General features: G+C 43.3%; 2 protein-coding genes across 2 annotated transcripts; one reads left to right on the top strand and one right to left on the bottom strand.

Moving 5' to 3' along the window:
- Nucleotides 1–54: 54 nt before the first annotated feature.
- On the bottom strand, nucleotides 55–6407 carry tbc1d20 (TBC1 domain family, member 20). Its single transcript, XM_037100675.1, has 8 exons — nucleotides 5934–6407; nucleotides 5470–5655; nucleotides 5100–5180; nucleotides 4263–4449; nucleotides 3967–4068; nucleotides 3339–3480; nucleotides 2484–2662; nucleotides 55–2297 (listed from the first exon to the last, which is right to left on the bottom strand). Exons 1-8 carry the CDS (start codon nucleotides 5971–5973, stop codon nucleotides 2036–2038), a joined length of 1179 nt encoding a protein of 392 aa, XP_036956570.1. The 5' UTR covers nucleotides 5974–6407; the 3' UTR covers nucleotides 55–2035.
- Nucleotides 6408–7665: 1258 nt separating this feature from the next.
- znfx1 (zinc finger, NFX1-type containing 1) lies at nucleotides 7666–27401 on the top strand. Its single transcript, XM_037101436.1, has 20 exons — nucleotides 7666–8967; nucleotides 9805–9901; nucleotides 10013–10346; nucleotides 10389–10974; nucleotides 11130–11355; nucleotides 11501–11853; nucleotides 12446–12625; nucleotides 12956–13062; nucleotides 14529–14767; nucleotides 14905–15036; nucleotides 15230–15378; nucleotides 15634–15777; nucleotides 15868–15994; nucleotides 18401–18639; nucleotides 20183–20322; nucleotides 20875–21007; nucleotides 21894–22061; nucleotides 23789–23899; nucleotides 24081–24176; nucleotides 24389–27401. Exons 1-20 carry the CDS (start codon nucleotides 8956–8958, stop codon nucleotides 26840–26842), a joined length of 6027 nt encoding a protein of 2008 aa, XP_036957331.1. The 5' UTR covers nucleotides 7666–8955; the 3' UTR covers nucleotides 26843–27401.
- Nucleotides 27402–27842: the final 441 nt, after the last annotated feature.

The raw sequence follows: 27842 nt of genomic DNA, 5'->3' as shown, positions 1-27842 counted from the left end.
TTGATTTTTTTTTTTTTTTTACATACTGCATAGGAACCCTGCATTAACACATCAAACATTTTCACTCTAGTTTATTAGCATTCTCTTGTACAACTTTACATTAGTATGACAGATTCATTATAACAAAATAAAACATAAAAGGCAGATAAATCATTTAGTGCAATGAAAATAAAAATGAATAAACCACTGAGTGCAGATACGTGGTGCATTACAACTAGACCCTTGGGCACCTAAGAGCATCCTTGGACACGTTCCAGGTCACCTTCACTTCACCGTCTAAATAGGTGGTTCACCATGATGGCAATTAAACCAGTCAACTCTGAAATAGGAATGGAATGCCCAAGTGTTCAGTTTGTATTAGAACGTGAACAATTTTCACCCAACGTGTTTCTTTTCTCAACTGAACTGAGGGGTTTAGGTTGACTGTTGTGCCGTGTGATGTAAAGTAGGTGACCTCGAACTCAAGTCTATAATTGTGAAGATTTCTGTTATGCAAAATATATTTTTAAAAATGACTGATAACCCAAATTATCTACCTCAGAATGAAGTGCTCTGACAAACTATTTGCTATATATATTTTATTCTTACGATAAGACTATTCCGGTGAGTGCCATACCACTGAAACCTAAGCAATCGTCTACTGCTTTTCACATACGTGATTGAATGAGAAATGACTGGGAACAATGGAATGAGCTGGGCTGCACCTGAAATGTGACGTGTTACACTCAAAGTAATCCGAACATACGAGATGGCATGTGTTCAAATAAAGTAAGTAGTCATGATTGAAACAAAAAAAACATTGGACAGTGTTAATTTAAAGGCTGAGATGCTTTTTTTTTCCTGACAGGAGCACCCTTGTAGTCCGAGAAAGTAAAGCACCTATCAAGAGTTTTTAGTGTTTTTTTTTGTCTTTACTAATGCAGTCAGTGCTACCTGTGTCCACTGTGCCAACACAAGGAACACAAGCTTTGCTATTTTTTTTGTTACCAGGCATTGAGTGAGTGTGTTGCTGAACTGTAACGAGAGATTTAATCATCTTCTCTGGAAATTAAAGTGACGCGGAAAACAAGTCATTTGGGGGAGAGGCATGAAACACAGACACGTGTTCAGGGTTTGTGCAAGCAAACAATAAAGTCAGCAGGTAATTGGAAAAGCTCCAGTAAAAAAATAGTTTGATATGCTGGGGCCTAATCCTCATCTTTAAGGTCTGAGATCATTCTCGAGCGGGCTACGTTTACTTTGATGATGACGTTTTGTTCAAAACTTTTTACAGATAAGTTAAGCTGGCCCGAACAAGGCGCCAGAATTTAAAATTTGTAGCCAAAGGGGTTCTGTCGTCATGTTTTCCAGATACTCATTCCCAGAAAGAGGCTTATTCAAACAGCTCCTGTGTGTCATGACCATATCTTCATACATTTTCCTTGCATAACTATTACTTCAAAAAAAACAAAAAAAAAAACAAAACAGAGAGGATTCTAACAATCCTCTATTTGGTCTCAGTCTAAGTATCAAATAGATAACAAATGGGTTGCAACCATACACGCATATACACACATACACACACACAACACACTCAGGCTCATACATTCACTCTCAGCTCTCTTAATTGGCAGCAGTTTCAAGTGTAGTGAGTTCACCAAGCATTCAGCATAAATCTCTGTGAGCGTAACTCGATATCTGATTACTCTTAATACCAAATATAAATAAACTTTAATGACGACACCATCAGTAAAAGTTCTTAGAAATACAGTCTCTCCTTCATTACGGATGGATTCTTCCTTTCAGAGCACCAGTGGTTGTTGCTGTTCCACTGGTGAGTGTTTTTCAGGAGTCATTTAAAAAAAAAAAATAGAACCCTGCATAGGACGTCAGGACACATCCTCGAGGACGAAAAGAGGAGCATTAACTGGTTCGCTCCAGACTTGACTGCAGGGTTTGTGGTTTGATTAATGAATTAATTAAAGGGTTCTTGATAACAGACCCACCAGCTAGATTCAGCCAAGGACAGAGAGGTCAGCGGGGGTGTTGGAGCAGTTCAGGGAAACAGGTCCAGTTTGGGGGCCCACTCCAGGGCAGTGTTGACCACAGCAAGAGCCGCTGCCCCCAACGCCACCGTCAGACCCATGACGGCCAGTCGAACAAACCGCCGCGCTGCTGAAGGCTGCGCCACCGCCGAGCTCGCCGCTGCCGCACTCTCCAGTGCAGCCTGTTTCTGTCTGCGACGGCGACGGAGAACAGAGTCTGGTCGCTGCTGAGTCGACGCAAGGTCAAAGTCCTTAAAGGTAGAGGCTGCCATGCTTTGGAGGAAAAGAAAGAGACAGAAAGAAAATGAAAGTGTGTAACTGAGAAGTAAAAGAGAGTGGAATATGAATGTAACTGTGTATAATACTGTGTTGTTGATGTGTCTAATTGAATTTAAAGGTACATCTCATCTTCACAACAGTCAGAGCGCAAACATATATGAAAGGTTAAGTGTTAAGTACTTGTCATGTGCGGCAGTCTCTCTGGCAAGTTCCGAAGGAGGGAACTGGACAAAGAGGTCTCCCGCCCGGCTGATGAGCATCTCATACGGCAGATCCTGGGGAATCTGAGACAGCAGGTGGTGAACCATGGCCATGTCGCATTCACACTCCAGCACCTCCTCCTCTCTGTACAGTACGATCTGCAGCGCATGTACCAGTAAAACATACATACAGGGCACATGTGTTATACAACAGCTGTCACCCATCAGAGATGCTAAGACTTCGAGGGTCATGAGGATCGGATGAGCATTATATGTTGTTCAGGTTTTATACAGCTGTCAGGAGTTGACTGTATTAGAATAGACCAAGCCATCACCTAAGGATAGTAATATTACACCCAAATTCATGTTACAAATACAAGGTGGATCAACATAATGTGTTGTTTGCATTATGTAATAGCACGATAAAATAGAAAAAAAGAGTATAACAGTCAATTCATTTCAGCTGAAAAGACAGACTTCTGTACATCAGAGTGTACTTTGAGTCTGACCAAAAAGTACAGATACAATCACACTTTAATGAGTAAAGAGAGGAAAGCATACAAAAGGGAGAGCTAGGGAGGAATATGAGATAGCATTGAACACAATCACAACACCTGCTTTGAGCTGATAAGTGTCCTGAGAGCAGGAAGTCCCTCTATCGCCCCCACGCCCAAAAGAAACATATCAAGGACACCAGCTCAATTCAGGTCAGATCAGCACTCACGCAAGTTCATATTCAGGTCAGCTTGAAACTTACACAAGTTCATACGGAGTAAAGATATGTAGGGCAGTTAATGATATAAAAGGCAATGATCAGCTTTGTCTTTACACTCACCACAGCAGCAAAGTAAATGGGCATCAGTGGATGGCAGGCCAGGAAGAAGTCATACAACCGGACAACGTGGCGGAAGTCTGACAGGACGTGACCAAACCAGGTGATCAGCCAACTGAGAGCGAAAACTGTGCCCACCTCAGCTCTAAGAAATCAATCAATACACGACAGATCAGCTTGCAGCAGCGCAACAAAACTGCAGTGTGCTCATGCTTCACTTCATTGGTAACGTACAGCACTGGCACGGACAGCAAAAGTCATGTTAGCCCTGCAGGCAGGGGACTTCATGACCTCTGTTGTTAAGTCTTTGGAGACGTGACTCCAGTTGTCATAATAGGATCAGTATGCTGTAAGTGCTAAGTCAGCCTTCTCCTTCACTTACGACTTCAGCACGCAGAATTTCAACATAAATCGAAGTTACTCTGCAACACTTGTAGGAAGATTCTTTTCTACAGGCATGTGGCAGCTCAATACAGTTAATGTCTGTGGCGTACTATCAATAACTGAATAACGCCGCTGTTATTGGAATCAATGCTGAGAGGCTCTTTGAGGAAGATACATTAACGTCCGCGAATGATGCAGAAATTAATTTGATGTGATCTGTATTCACTAAGAGAGCAGAGAGTCTTACTGTTGCATGAAGTCATGGACCTCAGGGTTCACCCTTTCAATGATGGGCATCAAATAGTTCAGAATGTGTTTTGTGTTGTCCATGGTAGGATCCATGAAGTCCCTGAACAAGAGGAGAAAACAGGGAGCATTTTTAAGTCAAATACAGACTCTTCATTTACTATCATTGGTGACAATGAAAAGGAACCTGTCCATTTAAGAACCAGGAACCAGCAATGAACTTGTTATCAAAATAGTCTGCGAAGCTCTAGAAGATATGTCGTCAAGTAAAAAAGCAGATTCAGATACGGCAGTCACCTGAGATGATGCGTGGAGAGCTTTTCCACTAGAGCAGTTGCAAGGTGCTCTTTCACGACCAGTAGGAAGGTGACGACGATGTCATGGTATCCTTGGTAGTAGTGCAGCTGGGGATTACGTTTGAGGACTCGGAGGATGATGTCAATTAGCTCTTCCTGGAGACCCTCTCTCTGTTCATCTGGCATACCTGTACACAAAATAAAACACAGTTGTTATCATAAATCTTAACATACAACCTAATTCTGCTGCACTACAAATATATTGTACTTCAAGGAAACTGAATGAAAAATACTGTCTGGCAATTATTTTCCCCCCCTAGAAGTAACAATGATAAATTCAACACTTTTACTTTGAAAGGCAGAAGAATTTGACTTCTAGCTTCTCGCCCACAGCTGTCACAGTTTGGCACAGGTCAAACTTCCCAGAGATGGTTGCAGCTCCTTCAATTATAGCATCAAATCAATAGATCTGGACTTGACAATGGGAGCACTGTTACTAGATACGAAGCGGCAGAGATTCCAGTAGCGCAGTCTAGACCACATGGCTGCACCCTTTAAGAGTTCTTATGGAATTTTGTTTGCCAAGCTGACTACCAGTAAAAGTAACACCAACAGCAGGCAGTGCTAGAGCTTTGACTTTGCATTGATCCAGAGGAATATACCCAGATTTTCTACGGTGACTTACATTAATTATACAGAAATATCACAGATACCGAAAATGCAGAATGTCAGCCAGAGCCAATAATAGGTCAACCCCTAATCAGTGTTTCTAGGTAGGAACACACACACACAGCCTGAAAGACAGCACACTGAGCAGGGCTAATCTGGATCTACTCACCAGGTGGGAACCTCCGCAGCGAGCGCTGGACATCCAGCAACACCTGGTTGTAGTCCTTGTTATTCTCCCGGTCTACCTTTTCTGTACAACACATGTGACCATCAGCATTACCACACACTTGTTTTGTTACTTGATGTCTTCCTGCTTGTCTTTTTAATGCCTATGAATGTAATCATATGCCTCTTTGAGTTGCCTTGTGTCTGGATAATGCCATACAAACAAACTTGCCTGATCAAACACTGTACGTGGGACAACTTACACCTGTTAAAACCCTGTGTGTGTCACATGTTATGATATGACAGTGTGAATTTACACTGATCTAGATGTGTGGTGTGCACTTCACTGTCTGTGCATGTCGCTATCATGATACCTGGCTCCTGGTCCAAGACGTCGAGGGGGACGTTCAGAAGCCGGGGCCACACTTGACAGCGGATCTCATCCGTCAGCAGTCCTCCTTCGCTGATAGCCATCCTCCTCAGAGCTGCCACATCAACGGGACTCACACTCAGGGCTTGCGTTATGTCCGCAACCTTCTTTTTCCGTCTGGTTTCCCAGCCTGAGCCATAAGAAACACCATGTTTAACGAGCTTGTTAGCCTGTGTTTACCTTTTTACCTCACAGCAGTTAGCTAGCGTCCACTCTACATGCAGCTAGCTACTGATGATGGTTGACACTTACGAAGGTTATAGAGAGCACAGTTAGCCTGCAGAGACACTCGGTCATGTTTCAGACATGAGAGGCCGATTTTAAAGACTGTTTTTTTTGCTGGTGCAATGTCCCAAAACATATGACTGCCCTGACTGAAGACGGCTAACGTTAACTTGCCCCACTTACCGTTAATAACAGGTGACGAGGCACGTCTCGGGTTCTTCATTTTTTTTTTTTTTTTCTGTCCTCCACTTCTTGCTGTGTCCTTGTTAGATTACATTACTTGCCATCCTCATTCTTTGTTTGGCTAACCCCGATTTAGCCCCGATTTTCTAAGGGCTGCCAACTGGAAGCTAGCTGTCTAATTAGCAAAGGCCAGCCTCCTACAAGCACGGCCCGATAGTTAGCTGTTAGTAGCCGCGTTAGCTAGTTAGTTATCAAGCTAACGCTACACCGGCCTGGTTCCGAAGCTGATAATGTCGCGAACACGTCCATCGTTGTTCGGGGTACTGACAAACCGCAGAGCAGTGAGGGATAACAACACGGTAATGCCGGTGACACGGCTACATGTTTACAATGACGGAGGCGCCCAATGGGATACATCAGCTTTAGCTAGGCTGCCAGCTCAGACACAGTGATGACGTAGGGTCGAGGTGACGCGACGTCATTCTTTGACTGAATAAACTGAACTAGACAAACTGAACTTAAAGGGGCACTATGAGGTTTTAGAGAAGAAATCGAAACTAATAAGGTTCATATTCACAATATTAATTTGGTAATAATACAAGCTCAGAAAATATTCATTTTTCTACTCTATATCCATAACTGAAGAAACAAGGAAAATAAGGTCCCCAGAGCACTGCTGGAGGCTAGAAAGGTGGCAGGGTCCACCATGTATAAACAAACTATGAAAACTACATTGTCTTGTCAAGGTCAGTTTGTTAATTCAGTTTATTCAGTCATGGACACAAAGTTTATTTATTCATTTGGGCACAAAACAATCGGTCAGTGAAGATTTCCTCCCCAAAACTACATAGTGCACCTTGCTGTTTTACTTATCTGGCGGACCCTGCCACCTTTTTTAGCTTCAAGCAGTGTTCTGTTTGATATAGCATATTTTCCTCTGAGAACAGCTTGTTTATTCAGTTATGGGGAAAAAATAACACAAGTAGATATCTCTGCAACAAAATACATAGTCCTCATAACATCAAAAACTGTTATTTATTCACATTGTGTTGATCCTTTTGGTGAATTTTGTGATGTGTTCTACTAAAATTCTTAAAGACAACCTTTGATATTGTAAATAGTATCATATTTAAAGTTTTTAATTTGTTTTCCAATACTCCATAGTGCCCCTTTAATTATCAAAACTGCAACAAAAAGCAAGCACATATTGGCCTATATTAAACTGAATATCAGCCTGGCTGATTGTTATTCTCCTTATAAGAATAATCTTCTTTTCCATCCTACTGTCTATGAAATAATTTAATTTGAAAGTGTGGTAGGCCTGCTTTTACTCTGATGCAGCACTTTTGTACTATTGTAACTAGTAACTAAGATTCTCACATAAATGTACTGAAGTAAACATGACTCTTGGAAAGTGGAAATAAAGTAGCAGAAAATGGAAATACTCAAGCAGAGTACACCTAAGTCAAAATCATGACTGACTTAACTTTTAGCACTTGATTAAATATACCCACATAGTTACACACATTTACTCATTAACATAACCTTTGTTATCCATTTGCTTTTTATCCAACTGTAGTACATTCCAGAGGGAAATATTATATGTTTTTCATTTTTCCTACATTTATTAATGGCACTTTATGCATCTTACTTTAATAGTATTCCTAACAGGTTTAGCTGGAAATAGGCTATATTTATACTTCTCAAATAATTTAATACAGAGGTTTATTTTGTGATGTGATGAATTCCTCTACTGACATACTGAGCCCCTAAATAAAATCAATAGATACTGAGCAGTATCGGGCATATCTTAATTACTTTTGCTGCATGTTAGTCATGTCATGCGTCTCTGACTCATAAGCCATTAAAAGAGCCGTGTTGGTGCCCTGGGCTGAGAGGTGTGGTGCCTGTTTGTTCTGATGAAATGAAACCGAAACTGGCAGAAGTATTTAAATAGCAGCTTCCTGGACCGAGCCGGGAGACAGCGAGAGACTCGCCGCTACAGAGGGGACGAGCATCTGATGTCGCTGCCGGTGGAGACGCTGACGTGAAGAGGGATTTCAGTCAGTCAGGGTGAGTTCTCGCTTTTCCTTTATGCCGAGGTGACAGTGTGGAGGGTGGAGGAAGTCGGCTAAATTGTGGGGGAGAAAAAAAAAAAAAACATGAACGAAAAATAGGACTGAAATACAGATCCGGAAGAAAAAAAAGTGATGTCAGTATAAAAGATGTCGTCCTATAGAATGACCACGGAGCAAAGAATATGATAAAAAAAAAAAAAAAAAAAAAAAAAAAAAAGAATACTTATTGTACATTTACTGTTATTTAACCACCCGTGAAGCCCCAGGGGACCCAGTTATTCTGTGGTCTGAGAAGCTCTGATCCGATTTCTGGTGAAAGGAAACCTACAGGCACGTTGCAGGTCCTGCGAGCGTCCGGCAGAGGGCGCGCTCTCCTGCCGGGTTGTCTTCATTTTATCGCTGCAATGACGAGCAGAGCAGGAGTAAAGTAAAGCAATATGTCATTATTTCTCATATTCTTCTGGACTGATGGAGACACTGTTAACGTGCATGCTGCCTCCTCTATCACGGTTCTCTCTGTTTTTATATCCAACCTCTTGACCCCGGGCACGTCACCCAGTTCAAACACTGGTGAAGTCATGAACTGTGTGTGAAGAGTGCAGAGAGGCCTGTGTGCTGTCCGCCAGTCTGTCTTCAAACCTTTGATTCTCTTTTCTCGTATTGTATGTGAACAATGATTAAGTAAATATATGTAGATTCATACATACATATGTAGCTAGATGGATAGCTAGATAACTTTATTAATCCCTTGAGTGAAATTAGGGTATCATAGCAGCAGGTACATTCAAGTACAACTACAGTTGTTTTTAGTTTAAGAACTACAAAGTCGCGTGTCAGTGAAACAGGACGCAATCACCGCGCGTCACGCTGTGAAAAGGACACGCAGGTGTAGGTGATGACTCTACAGCGCTTGTTTTCAACTGTGATGACAGTAAACAGACATCATGAAAGTCAAAGTAAGTTGATTGTTTTATCAAAACAGATGTTTGTGTTGGTTGAAATTGAAAAGACATTTTAAACCCACGTGCGTTTTGTTTTGGTGCGTGCGTCGACACATGTTTATTTATATTTTTCGTTCAGCGTGACGCTCCTGACGACCATCAACCACTGTGTACTATAGTATTATACATTTAGATTAGATACATTTAGTACAGATTTGTTTAGATTGCATCCTTCTTTCTTCCTTTTATTTTGTTGTTTTGGTCTGTTGTCTGTTTTGTTTGGAAGACAATAAAAGCCAAAGTTATGACTTTTTATCCATAATTTGGTCTTTTTATTATGGGCTACCATGTGAATATTTTGCTTCATCAAGCTTAGATTTATAGTTTACCTTTTTTTTCCTGTATCTGGCAGAGGATGTGCTTTCAGAGAACAGAAACAATGCAAATATAAACATCATACCCATCGTAAGTGTTGTGAAATAAATCTTAAATACATCAATATGTACAATTGCAGTCCTAGAGCTGCATGACTCTACTGCTTTGAGAATTTCAAATACAATACAGAAAGAAAAACATTTTCCCCGTGAGTAACTGGACCTGAAACCAGACAGAACGACTGCTTCCATTTCCTCAGAAGCTGTAAACTGTCTGACCAGATAAGCTCCTCTTATCCGACTTCCGTATTCTGGTGACCTTGCATATCTTCCTGATATTAGTGAGCCCACTTTGAAACACTATCAGCGCTTATCTAATGCTGGCTCATACAGAAGATCCCTCATCCTTCAGATCCTTGCGTAAATTATACTCAAATGTCTTGTTTTCATCATCACTCTCTTATTTCTTGCCACTCAGAAAAAGGCAGTGTCACGAGCCCACATTTCCACAACTGCCAAATGCAAAACCATGGAAAGACTGAATTTAATGATGGAGAGAAGAGGACAGACTAATGGTAATTATACAGTATGAGATGTAATCCAGTAACAACCTGAGTATAAATCCAGATAACCAGTCATTCATTTTCAAGCTCTCAGTGAACGAATGTTGTATTATTCTTTTTCAGGTGATGTTGGCCAAAATGAAAACGCTGGTGGGGGCAGGAGGAGAAGACGAAGGGGTGCGCAGGGAGACGGGGGAGGAGGAGCAGAGGGCAGAAGAAGAGCACAGAGTCAAGGGGGTCATCAAGCTGAGAGGAGGGAGACGGATGGAGGGGCTGGAGGGATGATCTGGAGAAGCAGAGGAGTGGGAGGAGAACCGGGCAGAGGGGGTAATAGAGGTGCAGGAAGAGAGGGCAGGGATGGCAGAGGGAGAGGAAGAGGAGGAGGAGGAGGAGCAGCGGATGCAGGAGGACAGAGAGGAGGAGGTAGACAGGGAGGTGGAGGAGGAGGAGGAGGAGGGTGGGGGAGAGGCGGAAATGGAGAGCAAGGTGCAGCTGGGAGAGGAGGAGGAGGAGGGTGGGGGAGAGGCGGAAATGGAGAGCAAGGTGCAGCTGGGAGAGGAGGAGGAGGAGGAGGGTGGGGGAGAGGCGGAAATGGAGAGCAAGGTGCAGCTGGGAGAGGAGGAGGAGGAGTGAGAAGGGGAGGACATAGTGAGGATAGGAGAGGAGGTAGAAGAGACGGCGGGGGAGACAGGCAACAGAGGAATGGAGGGGGAGCACATTCTACGGGCAGAGATGGGGCACCGAGGGGCCACGGCCTGGGCTACAAAAAACTGGAAGAACTCTCCAGAAAAGACCCGTCTGAGGTGTCGATCACTCTGTCCTCCCACCGCGGCCTGCAGGAGGCCCTGGGCGAGACGACGATGAGGAAGGACCTCGTTGAGCTCCTCTGCAAGGTGCTGAGTATAGCCTTCAAGTCCCGCACGGACAGAAGCAGCCTGCTGCACCTGGCTGGCATCATTAAAGAGTCGCCGTTCTTCCGCATCAGCCTGCTCTACTATCTGGTGGGCATAGGGACGGAGTCCGACCTGGTCCGCAGGGCACAGTACCCAGAACACCTGGGCAACATCCTGGCTATTCTGTCCGAGGTAAACAGAAGAATGAATGAAAGATAGAGCCAAACATGACAAAACACACAATGAATGTCAACGTTCACTGCGGAAAATCGAGTAGATCCAGAAGACTTAGCTACGAGTATGAACCCACATACTATAACAAACTGTCCTTCGATTATTCTTCTAAGGTCCTCAGCATGTTCCCTGCCAGCTCGGTCCAGGTCGGGAGTTTGCTTCTGACGCAGCTCCAATCTGCAGTCAGCACCCTGAAAGCAGCAGGGGTGGTAATCCGGCGTCAAACAGAGGAGAGCATGGAGACTGTTCAGGATCTGATCAAGCACCTCCAGGAGAGATCCAGGGAGGGAACCCTGCGCTCAGACAAGGACACTTACGCACTCCTAGGTGATAACCCAGGTAATGACGTCTTTTTGATACAGATATTTTCATCCAAATGCTGTTTTTTCTAACCTTTTGATTGTCTGCCCTCAAGCCAAAAAAAAAAAAAAAAGAAAGAAATAGGCAGAAAATACTTAAAGATGCCCCGCTATTTCAAACCCAGGTGAGGAAGATCTGGAAGATTTCCGGACGATACCCATCTACCCCACTCCCGAGGAGTTCCATCAGGAGCGAAAGCCCTTCCTGAGACCCAATCTGACCTCTAAGCGCTACACAAACACCCACCTCTACCTCGACACGCACTTCCGGCTGCTGAGAGAGGACTTCGTGCGGCCGCTCCGCGACGGGATCCAGCAGCTGCTACGGAGCCAAGCGGGCGGTGGAGGAAATAACACTCCGCTGAAGGCGAAGCACTTCGATGACATCAGGGTGTATTTCGACACAAAGCTGGTGGTGCCCAAATGCACCACCACTGGCCTCGCCTACATAGTCCAGTTCGACGTTCAGCCACTTCAGGTGAGCCTCTGGGAGGGATGTTACATTCAGAGTTAAAATGACATTTGAGGTCCAGTGTGTAGGATTTAGGGGGGTTTAGGAGGCAGGAATTTAATATAATATTCATAATTCCGTTTTTGTTAGTGTATTCCTCTAAAACTGTTAATCAGTGTTTTCATTACCTGAGAATGAGCCCTTTATCTGGAGAAGGAGTGTGTTCTCTTCTATTTCTGCCATGTTTGGCCAAAAAACATTAACTCTAGACAGGGCCATACATGTTATTTTTTTAAATTATTATATGGCTATACACATATATATATGAAAACATGAAATAAAAAGTCAAAACACCTACAAGTCAAAGTGAAACATCACAAAGTTCTAGCCAAATCCTTTTTTAACATTTTTGCACCTTGCAGACTCTTGACATTCAGGATTGTGGTTATTTTGTGTATTTTCATTGTTTGCAATTTGCAACCTTACCACTAGATGTCACTAGATCCCACACATTGGACCTTAAAGCACATTTTTTTTAATAAGACACATTTTCTTATTGCTGATTGAATAATAAAACACATATGTATTGTTGGTAACACGTCCTCCGTCTCTCCTGCAGTTTGTGCGCTGGCAGAACTCCAAGAGGCTCATCTTCGGCTCCCTGGTCTGCCTGTCTTGTGATAATTTTCGGAGCTTCCTGTTTGCCACGGTGTCGGATCGGGATCCCAACGAGCTGCAGCGGGGACAGGTCCAGATCACCTTCACAGAGGAGAGCAGATACAAGCTGGCCCGAATTGAGGTAAGCCCTGGTAGTCGATTAGGGGCAGAATGCATGCAGCTGCTGATACGTGATATTTGGTTTCTAATTTAAGGCACTTTATCTACTAAAGCTACTAAAAACTGAAAAGAACACTGAGTTGTCAGTTTATTTAGCCAAAATCTTGAGTCTATCCTCACTGATATAAATGTGTTGGACTATGTAATTAAGCCACCTTTAACCCGGCTCCAAACTCACCATAAACCTGAATCAACATTTTGCCAAAACATGCAGGATAGCTGCAGGGTTTAGCGAATGAATGATTTTACGTGAAACTGACAAACAACGAACTAAACTCGGTTAACTTCACAGAAAAATCAGCTGTTCCTGATGGTCGAGACCAGTGCCTACTTTGAAGCCTATCGCTATGTTCTAGACGGCCTTCAGGAGCAGGATGAGGACAGACTGCCGTTTCAGAGGTAGTAGTGTTTGTGTCTATGTGTGTGTGTGTGTGTGTGTGTGTCTGCATGTGCGCGCTGTGTAGGAGGTTCAGTTTTTTTTTTATTTTTTATATCAAGGTCATAGTCTTTATATAATCCCGCACCACTTTCACAACAAGTTCACATGTAGATTTTTTTCAAAAGGCGGAGGAGGGACGCATGGCACAAAGCAAGTTCTGCAATCACATTCTTTTCATTGAGTTAATTGTATCTCTGTGGTATTCCCAATAAGCTATCAAGCATGGATGAGTTCAAAAGTTTGCTTATTGTCTCCGCTCACAGTGACCTTCATAGATAACACAGAGTAATGTTTTATATGAAACACTTTGTCGGCCATCTGTTTTCTCCCGGACCCTCTTGTGACCACCTGAAAGAACTTTTTCCATCAGTATGACGCCATGGGAGTTATGAGTCACTGATGTTTTTTTAACACATCTCAAAAAGAGCTCTCCTTTCTTTCTGTAATTTTTCTTGATGTTTTTCTCATCGTCGGGTGCTAATTTTGGTCGGTGGTGTAAACACTGCAGCCCTTGTGGGCTTTTTCTCCCCCCCAACAACCATCTCAGGCTTTTCTTAGTTAATCCCAAAACAACCTCTAGTTCAGCTTGGAGCATTCGGAGATAAATTCTCTGACTCTCCAACCATTTTCCTGCATTTTAACATTAAATATAGATGCATGCTGTTTTTAAGCTTGCATACAATATGTAAAAGAATACAGTTTCAGTACAGTGGGTTTTCCAGTTCCTGTGCAGTTGACAATATTAAAGAAACATTATGTAGTTTGTCAGTGCAACACATCTGTCGTAAATACAAATGACAGTTTTCTCTTTTCTCCGACGTGTAATGTAATGAGTTATGTAAGGTTGTGTGCATATTACAAACAAACTCGGCAGCTGATTAGAACCTATAAGTGGATACACCTGTCCTGACTTGGCCTATGATCAAAAACCACCAGGCTGACAACACAGCCCACAGCAACGTCAAGCAAGTGCAACAACACATGACTTGCAAGCCAGCTCGGCGTCTGTCCACAGATTATTATGATACAAAGCTGTCAGGGACAACTAAAAGCTAGTCGAAGAGTCAGCCGACAGAGCTGACTGTCAGCTAAAGGCTGCTTTCCGGAAACTCTGGAGAGCACAGAGGGTTGAGGCGAAGCGGCTGGAGGACAAACGTGGAAAAAAAACAAACAGAAAACTTGTTAGTTGGTGCTGTGCCAATGTGGTGCCATACGGCGTTACACGCTGAATTTCCACCCGCTACTGGAAGTTATGTAGCCCAGAAATAAGCAACAGATTGTTACAAGTCACTGTTACATTAAATGATTTTAAAGCTGTTATTTCAAGGTGGAAGAGCTACAATTTATACTGTTGCTTTAAGTCATGCCAACAGCTACTCTCTTACTCTTTTGCTAGAGTGACACCACGTTTTTAACATTTTCCCAGATACATCGTGGAGTGCAACCCAGATGTGCATCACCCAGCTTATGTGCGTAAAGTAGACACTTTGGATTTGAAAGATGTTGCCAACCCCGACTTTAAGGACCACATGAAGCCCTTTTGCTGCCTGGAGGAGGACGCCTGGCCGAGGAAGGAGGAGCTGGGGCTGGATGAGTCTCAGATGAAAGCCTTCCAGCTGGCGCTCACGAAGGAACTGGCCATCATACAGGGACCCCCTGGCACTGGTGAGACATGACAAGCCATTGTTGGGAGGAAGGAGCGCTGACTTCATTCGTTTGTGAATGGAACGTTTCAAATGTGTAAACACTTTTCTTCTGACACACATTAAAGTGAGGCTACTCTGCTTCTTCCATTCCCTCAGGAAAAACCTATGTTGGGCTCAAGATTGCTCAAACTCTGCTGACCAATCAGCGTCTCTGGAGAAACCCAATTGAAAAGGCGCCGATGCTGGTAGTGTGTTACACTAACCATGCCCTGGATCAGTTCCTTGAGGGTAAGCACCGATGCCACGTCATAAAGATATCAGATCTGTTTCGAGTGGTGTGGGATGTAAAAACACCAGCTCTTATCTTTTAGCTCTTTAGCTCTTCTCACTTCAAGTTTGTGTGATTATTTGTGCCTGGTTTAAAAGGGCACTGTTTGTTTTGGAGGTTGTGATAAGAAGGTTCTTTGCTTCTGCATCTCAGGTATCCATACATTTCTGCAAGATGGCATAGTGAGAGTGGGAGGCCGCAGCAACAGTGAGGTCCTGAAGCGTTTCAATATGCGGGAGCTGACCCGCTCGACTGGCTTCAGAAACTCGCTGCCGTCTCACCTGCAACAAGCACATAACAGGGTGAGCTCCTGCTGCCTGACCAGCTGTATGAGCTAAACTTAGTGTTTCATGAAGCCCCGCATTCGGATTCTGTTATGCATAGCAAAGTTTTGAGATCATATGAGAATAGGCTTGAATTATTCCTAATGCTTAAAGTTTATAATTGTACCACATCTTTTTGTCGCACATTCACGCACTCAACATTTTGCAGCCTCATTTGGCACGCTCCTGTGTGATTTCTCCGCCTAATCGCCGCATTCACGACCCGCTTCACAGATTTACGGCGAGCTGTGTGACGTGGAGCGTGAGATGGAGAGTCAGGGCTGGATGCTGGAGTGTTCTCTGAAAGGTGTCCTGCATGAACGTGCCTTAGAGAAGTTCATCTGGGAGAGACACTGGGACGGTCTGCACCAAACGCCTGTGAGTGACGACGGATAAGATGTACATGTGTGAAAAGAGCTTGGAACGAATGGAGGACATTGAAAACTCATCAGTTTGTTTGTGTGAAAGGGTTTACAGCCAGAGTATGGCTTTGTGAGGCGGCGTGAGAAGAGGCCCAGTCTGATCATGGAGTGGTTGGGTTTGGGTTCCACCGTCTTCCTGCAGAGGGAGACAGAGTATATGAATGGGAATGAAGGTAAGGCTTTCAGTTCTGCAGTGGTGCTCTACTGAAACAGTGAAGAGCGTCTTTTCACATGCATAGTGCATAGTGCATAAACCATAACTGCGTTGGTCTAAATTTTAACAACAGGATATTCCCTCCACAGAGGCCTTTACATTTTCAGCGCAAACAAGTGAAAACCAGTTCTGCATCATTCTCATTTACCATAATAGTTTCAGCAAACTGCTACCACAGACACCTTTGCATCGTAACTTTTTAAATGATCGCGCTGCAGCAGTGATAACAGAACAGCTGGTGCTGCATCACCTTGTTGTTGTTGGGATGCAGTGAATCTGAGTCCGTTTATTGTCCTCCAAACAGGGAAATGTCTTTGCCACAGCAGCCGAAGGACAGTAATATTACAAACAAACGATAATAATAGTAGAAAATAAACAATATAATAGAAAGGTATATAGACTCATCTATACATATAAACATAATTTTGTACAATATGAACATGTAATTATAAACAGTGTGGCAGTGTATGTGTATGAACATGTCATTGATTGGCCTTGTAAAAGAATCACATTGTTAAAGAAGTAATGCAGTAAGCAGACACATGAGAGCTGTACCAAAGTCCTTTAAGACAAGTCTTGAATCACCAATTGTGATAAAAAATTGCTCCAAAATAAGGTTTAAAACATGCTTATACCTCCACTACACATGCACACGGTGCGATGACGCCAACTTCTCTCACGGCTCAATCCAGAACGCCACGACGTGAAAACCGTCAGCTCATCCCACCAGGGAGCAAAGATACAAGTTTATCGACTAGAACATTATCGGCTGAATGAGCTCACCTTTCTTGGTAATCCTGTGCATTAGCTTGATATCCTCCTCTTCTATGCTCATTTTAAGTCTGTCTGTAGCTGCGCCAAGTCAGTTGAACAAAACTTTTGATCGTTAATTAATTTGATTCAGATGTGATGATAATATGCAACCTGAGCTTTTTCTCGACTTACCGTTCAAAAGAGCATCCCAGACAGTCTATTCTCTTGCAGCTCTACAGGGCTGCTTGTATATCTATCCCAACTTCTGCAAACTATTGTGAAGCTTGGTGATTTATTACATTTATTATGGTTTATTGGAGTAAACAAAGATGATGCGACTCTCTCTACGCAAGGGCTCTGTCTTGAATGTGTGCTGGCATCGGTGCAGCGACACAATTGGCCGATGTGTTTCGGTGGGATGAGGCTGGATGTGTGTCGTCTCTGGCATTACAGACATTTCCATTCAAAATGCTTGAAGCGGTATGTCTCCTCTGTTATGAGGTCTCTGCTCGTACTCTCTTTAAATGCATTCCACTGCAAATTGACAAACATGGCTATGAAAGCATTAAAAACAGATTTCATTCGTAATGATTGAACTGAACTGTTTATTTGACATGATATCAATTAACAGAAATGTGTAATGTGTGTAATGAAATGTGTGCTGAAATGGAAAATATAACCATGGTGAAGCAATAGCTCTCTCTCACTAATTGTCGTGTTGCAAATTGATGTGATCGATGCTTGACACCATGGCTCGGTGTGAAAGGTAGCTGAGGGCAGGATTTTTTTTTTTTTTTTTTTTTTGTTCTCAGCCTGTTTTCTGGAATTCGGCCAGTTATTTTCCCTAATTCACTGCTTTCATCGCGGATGTGTTGTAAATCCCGCGTAAAAAGCACAACTTGTTTCTCGGACAGACGTCGGTTTGAAAATCGACAGCTACTTTTAAAAATGAAACTGAATTCTATTTCGCTCACAGCCACTAAACCGTGCAGCCCTCCATTACGGCGGGCTCCAAAGCAGCTGGAGTGAACACTTCAGAGCTCTCAGAATGGTTAAAATCTAAACTCTGAAACGGCTCCGGCAGGATTTTAAAGCAATAATAAACAATCAAATGCCCAGTTCAGATAGACCGGCGATATTTAGAAATGAAATATTGATATGGTGCTTCTAATACACATTATATGACATTCTATTAATAATCTAGCATCTCTTAAACCATTTCCCAGCTGTTCTGTTCCTGATTAGTCATAGGAGGGGCAATAATGCACCTTTGCGCTGGTTGCCACCCATCATAAAACTGAAAAAAGAACACAACATAGTAACTAGCTAACGCCCGACTATTGCTGCACACTAATCATGTCTCAGGAGATGTTAGACAGGAGCGAGACACGGAGTCCTTGCTGCATTCGTGATGATCATGTAGTGAAACTCTGACAGCGATACTCGATCCTGACTCACTTCCTATGCTATCTTTATATAATTTAGGATTCGCTCTTGTGTGTTACCACACTCAGTGCAGCTTTATAAGTCTGTGAATGAAAACTGAAATACAGTACATGCATTATTCCGGTGAATTAATGTACTGAACTCATTCTTTGCTGCGATGTGTTAGATGTGGCAGCAGAGGAGCCGATGGAGCTGGACGAAGAGGACCTCATCGAAATCGCAGAGGAGGCAGATCTGATCGAGGCGGAGCGGATTATAGATGACAACACTGATCCCAGAGGTGGCAGAGATGGCAGAAGGAACGAAGACATGGAGGAGGCTGTCAGAGAAATGGAAGAACATATGCTGGCTATGAACTTGGATGAAGCTGAGATGAAGGCGGAGCAGAGCGAGGAAGGATGGGAGGTAAGATTGAAAAAGGAGAATTGCATTTAACAGGTTTAACATTCGTGCGATCAGACAAACAGATTGAGAACACTGTTATTCAGAGCATTGTTTTTCATAGTGCGGCACGCAGGCCAGTGGCAGCTTATGTGACATCATTTACAGGCATTACATTTGAATCATCTGCAGTCCATTTCAAATACTTTCATTTTAGCAGACATCATTAAACGGGGCTCTGTGGAACTGCTACGTTGAGCTGGAAGCCAGTTGTTGGACTCCATTTCTAAAACTAGCGTTAACTACTGTTGCTCTCTGATAGCAAGAGGTGCTGACGCATAAAGTCACTGAAGATCCAACCAGAGTCCTTCACAAGGAAATCCACAATCTAGCAGCATGAAACAGCTAAACAACAAGTCACCCGCAGGCTTATATGGACAACATAAAGAGCAATCACATGCAATCTCATTACATGCCGCCATTAAAGAAAATAATTCATACAATCACAACAAATTGTGATATATAAGACTCAGTTACTCCACTCCGGCAAATCATCTCTTACACTGTGAATTTTAAACATCGACTTCAAAAAGTTCGAGAAACGAATTACCTCAGTGATACCAAGCAAAGTAGCCTATTAAAGTTGTGCGAGCGTAAAAGTTTACTTAGTCATTTTGAGGTAATTGGTTTCCTCGATTTACTTAAGCAAAAAAGTCACTTTGTCGGATTTTATAGCGTTCTTTGTCAGACCTCAGGGAGCGCACAGAGTTCTGAGCTCAAGGTATTCAATGATAAACGCCGTTATGAGATAAATCACAGATCCTGCAAGGTTGTGGGTTTAACTGTGTTTCAGAGGGATGTGCCCATGCTTATAGTAAATCTGAAAGCTGCTCAAGAGAATTATGTATTTACTGATTCTGCTCTGTACTCTAAGACACCCTGCAGAGTTAAAGTCATTTTTATATTCACTATTTCTAAGCGTTGTGTGTGTCCTTGAGATTAAACAGTTGAATTTGCCTCAAAACAAAACATTCAAAAAGGTGAATTTTGGAAGAATCTGTAACATGCATTATTCATTCACGTTTGGTTTGTCTTACCTGCCTCTCTTGGCACGTCGCTTCGTGTCTTGGCATGTTAGTGTCACCAACTGTCGGTCATTGGAATAGCCCCGAGCCACTGGCAGGACTTTGTCTTTTTGAGTGTCAAACACTCGACACCTGTACGCTTCAATGGTGGCTCCGAGAAGTTTGCGGGCTTGTTTTGCAGATGATGACAGCTCTGGTCATGCTCAATTCACATCACTGCCAGTGGATTCCAATAGTTGCCCAGAATCGCGGAAAAAGGAAATTTGTCGAACTGAACCGCCATAAACCACTCATGCACTACAATCTGTTTCTACGCCATTGATCCATATGACGACTGACACAGATACACCTCTTCTGTGTCGTGCTGTTGTCTCATCATACTTCCCTCGAATGTTAGAGCGAGTGCACCATCCTCTGGATGGAAAGCAGTTAATGGACTGAGTTCTGAAGTTGATCGTCGACCCCTGTTCTTATCTGTGCAGATACAACGGGCCCAGAAGAAAAAGATGAAGGTCAAAATCAGGAACGAGCTCAGGAAGAGCACAACCATGACTGAATGGGAGGAAAAAACTATCTTGGATATCTGGAGCCTTAGCTTGACAGACAGATGGAGACTCTATCGGTAGGTCTCTCCGTCCTACATTCACTCCTACATGGCTCTTTTCAAATTCGTACTTTCTTTGGCCCCTGTACTTCTCTGCCTCTCTACGATCTTTCATGTGTTTCAGTCCTCCTTCCCTCCTCCTTCATTTTTCTTCCTTCTTCTCCCGTGTTGCCTGTCACCCCCACAGCAACCTCCAGTCTGGCGGAAGTACGAGTGTACTCCCAGTGTGTATAATTAAATCAACTAATCACCGGGAAAATGTATCCCAGAGGATCCTATCACCTCAGAGAGCCAAGATGTAACATCTAATAAAGATGAAAACAGGACTATAAGGACTCACGTTTACACAGTCCTTAATTATTACTTAACATACAGAGCCATATCCTTCCAAGATACAGTCTGTCTCGTCGTATTGGTTTAGCTCTTCTATACTAAGCTATACGTGCATATCAAGTACTGAGTGGATGCTGAGTGGAAACTGCAAATCCTGGAGGTCTCTTAGAGGTCTTCCATATAATTAAATCAGTTGTCACAACGTTTTATTGTTATTAATTATCTTTGTGTCTGCAGGTTGTGGGTGGCACGCTACAGGCTAGATCTTTCCAACAAGATACTAGAGTCTGAAGAGGAATATCAGAACGCAGTGGACAGACTGGCCGATGTAAAACGTCACCAGAGCCTCTTTCTCCTCAAGGAAGCCACGGTACGTATATTTGCGGCAACGAATGGCACAAATAATGTTTTTATTCCTGAGGTTAATGCTTTTTTTTTCGCCGCGCCCTCAACACAATCAGAAGTATTATCATAACAAAGTTAAAGAAAACACTTCTTGGGTTCACGTTCCATTTGGGACCAAGAGTCAGCGTGATGTAATTACTTTTTTTGTTTTGTTTTAATTGATGTAATCATATGGATGTAAAGACTGTTTTAACCCAAACTATGACTTTTTCCTAAACCTAGCTAAGAAGTTTTAGTGCCTAACCCTAACCAAACCACAACAGCAGTTTGTCAGCCAACTTTATTTTGAAGGTCTAACCAGATGTATCATAGAGAAGTAGCTTAAGGCCGCTGACCAAGCTGCAGATTTGATGAGCTGGGGGTCACTTCATCTGCCTGGCAGTAGTAGAAAGCAGCTGTGAATTGCCAGAGCGATACAAACTATAATTAACTTGCAAGACTGTCATCAGAGACTCCAGGAAATGACTGCCCCCATCTTAAAGGTTGCCCATATGTCTCCCACCCAGTCTGTCATGTTTACACTTTTAGACTTGAAGGTGCTGGTATATAGATTTTGTTACCTCTGAACGGGCTTGTTGTCTTCTCCTGTGCCCAGTTTTTATGCTAAGGTAAGCTAAGCCAAATTATTGAACTGACAATGAGAGTCATATCAACATTTTTCTAAATGTGGAATTAAAGGGGTAAAGGCATTTTCTAAGGCTCAGATGTTAATTAAATGTAGCTGTCAAAATCGAAACTGTACTTGGGGCAAGGGCAAGGCAGCAGTATAACTCTCTGTGGGGATAGTATCAATCATGAAAATCATCAAAATAAGCCGAGGTAGTTAAATAAACCCACATACTTTCCATCAGGTTATTGGCATGACAACAACAGGGGCGGCCAAGTACCGGAAAGTTCTGCAGGCGGTGCGTCCGCGCCTGGTAATTGTAGAGGAGGCTGCGGAGGTCCTCGAGGCCCACACCATCACCACGCTGAGCGAGGCATGCCAGCACCTCATCCTCATCGGAGACCACCAGCAGGTAAGAAGCCCACGCAGACAAACAGGGCAACAATTCCCCAAACTCCTGATGGCATCTCATTAAGCGCTGCGTGACAGTTTGTGCACTGGTGTATTTTAATAAGCCATCGTCTGTTTACTGAAATTACCCCATTTACATGCCGAGGTTAAAATTTAAAGGACAGCCTGTCACGAGGGATTTTGTGTGTTTGTGTGGTTTGTGTGTGCCATGCCTTGAGGGGGGAAAAAAAAACCCCAAAACATCTCATGCGAGCTATTACAAGAGATAGAGAAGACAGAGTGAGGAGTGATATGCTGGACATCAGTAAATTATTACAACAACTTGTCAGGGCCTGCCAAGGACATATGGCCCGGCAGCCTGTCTAGCAATCTGCAGAAACGCAATCACAACTACACACAGTTCCATCACACATCTCAGTATTCTGTCGCGGTCTCTTCCTCGCTGTGTAACTTCTGTCTGCTCTTTTCCTAATATTTGCTCGTTGTTCTGCGGTTTATGCAGGAATTTATGCATGCATTTGACTACACAAACAAACCTGACTTTGCTACAGCTGTACTGGAAGTTTAGCGGGTGTAAGAATGGAATTTGAAATGGAGTTTGACTCGAAAATTGCTTCTCATTGCAGCCCCGGTGTTTGGAAATCAATGATCATTTTTATACATCAGCTGCATCAGATTAATATAAAAGTAATTTAGCACTGTGCCTGAGGCGCAAGTGGGCACAATTTAATGTTCTAGGAATGTGTTGACTACAAGTGCAAAATAAATAAATCAATATTTAAGTGTCTCTTTAAGTATCAGTTTAAACAGCTGTGCAATTAAATTGCTACAGGTGTAACAACATGAATAAAAGCCAACAAGACGAGGTGTTCTGAAGGCACAAATAAGAGTTAATCTGTTTATGTCATGGGTTTGAAGCCCCTTTAAAAGCATTTATTTTGACTTCACGAACAAGCGTTCAGAGCTTTTTGTTCTTGCGGTACCCAGACTTGAATCTCTGCATGTAATGGAGGTGGATGGATCACACGTTCCGAGTAAAATAAGCTTTGGCATTGTTGTGCTGTTCATTAATCACAGGTTTGGTGTTGAATCGAGCAGAACACAATGCTTCACATTTATACTAGATTTTGTCTTGCCTCCCCCACACCCCTCCCACATACATGCACAATCACACTCTGTCCTCTAGCTAAAGTAGGTTTGTGCACACACGCAGACACACACACACACACACGCAGGCAAAACAGCGAAAAACTAGACAGGACAGCAGAGGAAAGTTAGAGCGGATTTGCATACTTTCTACATTCCCATCATCCTTCAACAGAAACCCACAGCAGAATACTGTTTATCGCTTCCTGGCTTGCTCTTGCATAGACGCTTGCCTCTCACTCTAGGATCTGGGAACTGTGTAATTAGTGTTCACTGCATATAGATACTACTTATGGCCTGATCACCTTTGAACCCAGACACACCGAGAGGGTTTAACAACAAACCAAAATCGGCACTTGAACACACCACAATGACTACAGTTGATGACATCGGTAGGTTTAAGCAATGACAAAACCTTCATGTCTGACCTTAAAAACCTGATTACTGGGCTACAAGGACACCACAGTTTCTCAGTTTGTGCTGAGATAAGAGCAATGCCATTATTTTGTACTTTTCCGTAACAATAAATAGTAAAATAAACTGACTTTGGAGCAGATGATGAACCTGTAATGTTTTTTTTAGCTGCGCCCCAGTGCCACCGTGTACGAGCTTGCCAAAAACTTCAACCTGGAGATGTCCATGTTTGAGAGGCTGGTGAAGATGGGCCTCCCTTATGTCAGGCTCAACTACCAGGTTTGTGTCTCTTATTGCTGGATTTATCAATGAATTAAATGGGTCATGTTTAGTCATTAAAGACAAAGTTGTTTCAGTTGAATTGGCATGGTGTTTATGTTGGTAGGTGTACGTTTCCCCTCAGTATCTATATGTGATTGCCTGTGCTTATCTGTGTTTGTGTTTCGGGTTTGTTCTCCAGCATCGCATGAGGCCAGAAATTGCCCGTCTGCTGACCCCACACATCTACTCAGAGTTGGAAAACCATCCCTCTGTGTTTGAGTATGACAACATCAAGGTGCATATTGTTTTTGCTCTCCTGCTGAGTCTCTTCTCTGTTTTCATTGCCAGTGAATATCTGTTTACTTGCCTGCATGTATAAAAGGTTCTGCATTATGTCTTAGACTTTTAAATATGTTTTGATTCAAATTCAGTCAAGAAATGTTAAATGAATATGATAAATACGAAAGAGTACCATAAAATATGCTTTTATTACATGCTGTCTTGCAGGGCCTCAATACCAACTTATTCTTCATGGAACACAACCACCTGGAAGAAGAGATCAGAGATGGAAAAAGCCACCAAAACAAATATGAGGCCATGTTTGTAGTCGCTCTCTGCCGCTATCTTCTCTTGCAGGACTACAAACCAGAGCAAATTACCATCCTCACGACCTATACAGGCCAGTTCAACTGTCTGCGTAAACTTATGCCTGTCAGTGAGTTCCAAGGGGTCAGAGTGCACGTCGTGGACAAGTACCAGGGAGAAGAGAATGATATTGTCTTGTTGTCTCTGGTTCGAAGCAACCGGCAGGGTAAAGTTGGCTTTTTGAACATTCCCAATCGCGTCTGTGTAGCCTTGTCTCGTGCAAAGAAAGGCCTTTACTGCATCGGCAACAGTACAATGCTGGGAAAAGTCCAACTGTGGAGCAACATCTTCAACACCTTGAGGGAGAAGGACCAGGTTGGGAAGGCTCTGACCCTGTGCTGTCAAAATCATCCAGCTCGAGAGGTAAAAGTCTACTGTGCTGACGATTTTAAACAATCCCCTGAGGGCGGCTGCACCCAGCCCTGCAACTTCCGTTTGGATTGTGGCCATGTTTGCTCACTTGTCTGCCACCCTTACGACCCTGAGCACAAGAAGTACAAGTGTCATAAGAGGTGTGAGAAGCCTTTATGTGAACAGGGACACAAGTGCACACTCGTCTGCTTCAAAAAATGTCCAAAGGAATGTCCAGTGAAGGTTGAGAAGATTGTACCCCAGTGTCAGCACTCACAGATGGTTCCATGCCACCAGGACCCAGCAACATTCAGATGCCAAGAACCTTGTAAGAAGATGCTTCCCTGTGGACATCCATGTGATTCATCGTGTGGGGAGCCATGCACCTTAAAGTGCAGGGCGAAGGTCACCATACACCTATTGTGTGGCCACAGCCAGGAAGACGAATGCTTCTACAAAACATGCCCGGGGGAGGTTGAATGTAGGGCCCCCTGTGAGCATCAGCTGCTATGTGGCCACGCGTGTCGTGGTACCTGTGGCAAGTGTTATCAGGGACGGTTCCATTTCCCATGTGTCCACCAGTGTGAGCGTCTCCTGATTTGTTCTCACAAGTGCAATCAACCATGCACCAGCAATTGCCCCCCATGTCAGAGACCATGTGAGAACTTCTGTTTTCACAGCAAGTGTATGAAGCCATGTGGACAGCCGTGTGCTCTGTGCATTGAGCCCTGCGCTTGGCAGTGTGCTCACCAAAGCTGCAGTAAGCTTTGCCACGAGCCATGCGATCGTCCACCTTGCACCCAGCCCTGTACCAAAACCTTGGCATGCGGCCACCTGTGCATAGGTCTGTGCGGAGACAAATGTCCAAACATGTGTCGCATCTGCAATCACGATGAGGTGACAGAGATTTTCTTCGGGACCGAAGACGACCCCGAGGCTCGCTTCATTCAGCTAGAGGACTGTGGACACATCATTGAACACACAGCCATGGATACGTACATGGGGATGGATGACAACCAGCAGCCAACTGAAGGGGAGGAGGTGGCCATAAAACTGAAGCAGTGTCCAAAGTGTCGAACTCCAATCCGCAAAAATCTGCGCTATGGGTCTCACATCAACAGCAGTCTGGCTCAGATAGAGTTGGTCAAAATGAAGATAAATGGAGACCAGGCAGTTATTAAAGAGCACAGGAGGACCCTCAAACAGCAGTGGAGAGACAACCTTGACACCAATGAAATGGATCAGCAGCCTACGTTTATGAATATCAAGGCCCAGCTGGAAAGAAGTTACCTCACAGCAAATGATCTGTGGGTTGTGGAAAACAAGATGGACTTCCTTGTAAGAATTGCAAAGCTAGAGAAGATCCAAAAGGAAAACATGCTGTACAGCCAGAGCTTCACGTTGGAAAAGTACCTCAGTCAGTTTCAGCGCTGGCTCAGCCGCAGCTACTTAATGTTCACAGACCAACAGGTTCATGATTTGCAGAGGGAGCTACAGAGAATCACCCTCCTGACAGAAATCAACGTCCGTTGCGATATGGCCTACAAGAGAGGACAAAGCACCAACATTCAGTCCGAAGTGCAAAGAATCAAACAGGTTTTGGAAAAGTGTGGCCAGTTCACTGAGCGAGATCAAGACAGAGTGAAAGACGACATGAAGGAACTAGACAGAAAGCTTCCACCCTCAGGCTTGGGGATCACCGAGAAGGAGAGAGAGATGATCGTCTCGACCATGAAAATGAAACCAGGACACTGGTACAAATGTCCCAATGGCCACGTCTACCTTATAACAGAGTGTGGAGGCGCTGTGGAGGAGCGACAGTGTCCTGATTGTAATGCTACTATCGGTGGGGCCAGTCACACACTAGCAAGTGGCAATCAAGTTGCCTCTGAGATGGATGGGTCACAGCACCCTGCTTGGTCTGAAGCCAACAACCTTCTCAACTTTGATCGACTTGACCTCTGAAAGTCATCTGATGGAAAGTCTATCATTGCCTCGTCAGCTGAAAAAGCTGAGTTGCAACAGGTTGACTTATTTGTAATGACCAGGTTTAATCCATGCTGGACTAAGAGAGGAAAGTTACAGCACTGTAAATAGTGTAATTAAATGAGATAATGCTACTGTCTGTTTCATTTCAGGTGAAGGGGCAGTTTAAGATAATCAAGAGATGGATCCAGCAGATCGGTCTGCTTGTGACTATAATTCTCTTGCATGCAAATAGATTTTGAAATCTTTAATGAAGACAGACTTTAATAGTATTAACAATGTGCGTCACTTTTATTTTATCCACTCCATTGATAGTGGTTTTGTGTTATGTTAATGCTTAACCTTTTGTTTTGTTTTTTAAAATAGTTTACTGTAACCCTCACATGTTAAGGACTCTTTAAGTATCTGTATGTCACAGCTGGCCTGCACTTCAACAATAGGTGGCAGTAAAACACTGCAAGAGGAAATGTGGAGGAATGACTTTATAGTTGAGATGCTTGCAGCTTGTTCAAATGGAATAAAACACATGAATCCATGAGCACTGTTCATGTCTTAATTTTTACGCCTTAATGGAAGAAATACAATCAGGGAGAGCAGCGCTCTCTGTAGGTTGTTTGTATGTTTTATATGGGCCTTCATCTGGCTGAGAGCATTAAGCTTTGCATAAATAATTAGCATGTAAACTTGTAATGCTGCCACGAGACGTGCATATGTAGAAAAGCTAATGTAGACGCGTGTACATAAACACATTACAAGGGAATAATCAGTATTAATAAAGCACTTCTACAGTGGCTGTTGCGTAGAACCTAAAAAGAAAAACATTCTCTCTCTGACCCTCTCTCTCTCTCTTGCTCACACACACACACACCACACTGGTATCAGTATGAGTTTACCATGTGTGTCTCTAACAGGGCATCATTGGCAGTGAAGCCAAACAAACAACCCTGAAATAGCTACGATTCCTCTTCACTACTCAACA

This window comes from Acanthopagrus latus, chromosome 6 (assembly GCF_904848185.1).
Source record: "Acanthopagrus latus isolate v.2019 chromosome 6, fAcaLat1.1, whole genome shotgun sequence".
NCBI classification, from domain to species: Eukaryota; Metazoa; Chordata; class Actinopteri; order Spariformes; family Sparidae; genus Acanthopagrus; species Acanthopagrus latus.
The sequence above is the reverse complement of the archived record's forward strand: the minus strand, read 5'-3'. Positions and strand labels throughout refer to the sequence as shown.

What these genes read in the sequence shown, in the direction of transcription:
- tbc1d20 (XM_037100675.1), bottom strand. Translation starts at nt 5,973, where the DNA reads ATGAAGAACCCGAGACGTGCCTCGTCACCTGTTATTAACG. An exon ending in CTCGTCACCTGTTATTAACG is followed by an intron (nt 5,656 to 5,933) that starts GTAAGTGGGGCA and finishes CTTATGGCTCAG; the next exon opens with GCTGGGAAACCAGACGGAAA. An exon ending in CTCTCCACGCATCATCTCAG is followed by an intron (nt 4,069 to 4,262) that starts GTGACTGCCGTA and finishes CCTCTTGTTCAG; the next exon opens with GGACTTCATGGATCCTACCA.
- znfx1 (XM_037101436.1), top strand. An exon ending in ACAGGGACCCCCTGGCACTG is followed by an intron (nt 14,768 to 14,904) that starts GTGAGACATGAC and finishes CCATTCCCTCAG; the next exon opens with GAAAAACCTATGTTGGGCTC. An exon ending in ATGTCAGGCTCAACTACCAG is followed by an intron (nt 23,900 to 24,080) that starts GTTTGTGTCTCT and finishes TTTGTTCTCCAG; the next exon opens with CATCGCATGAGGCCAGAAAT.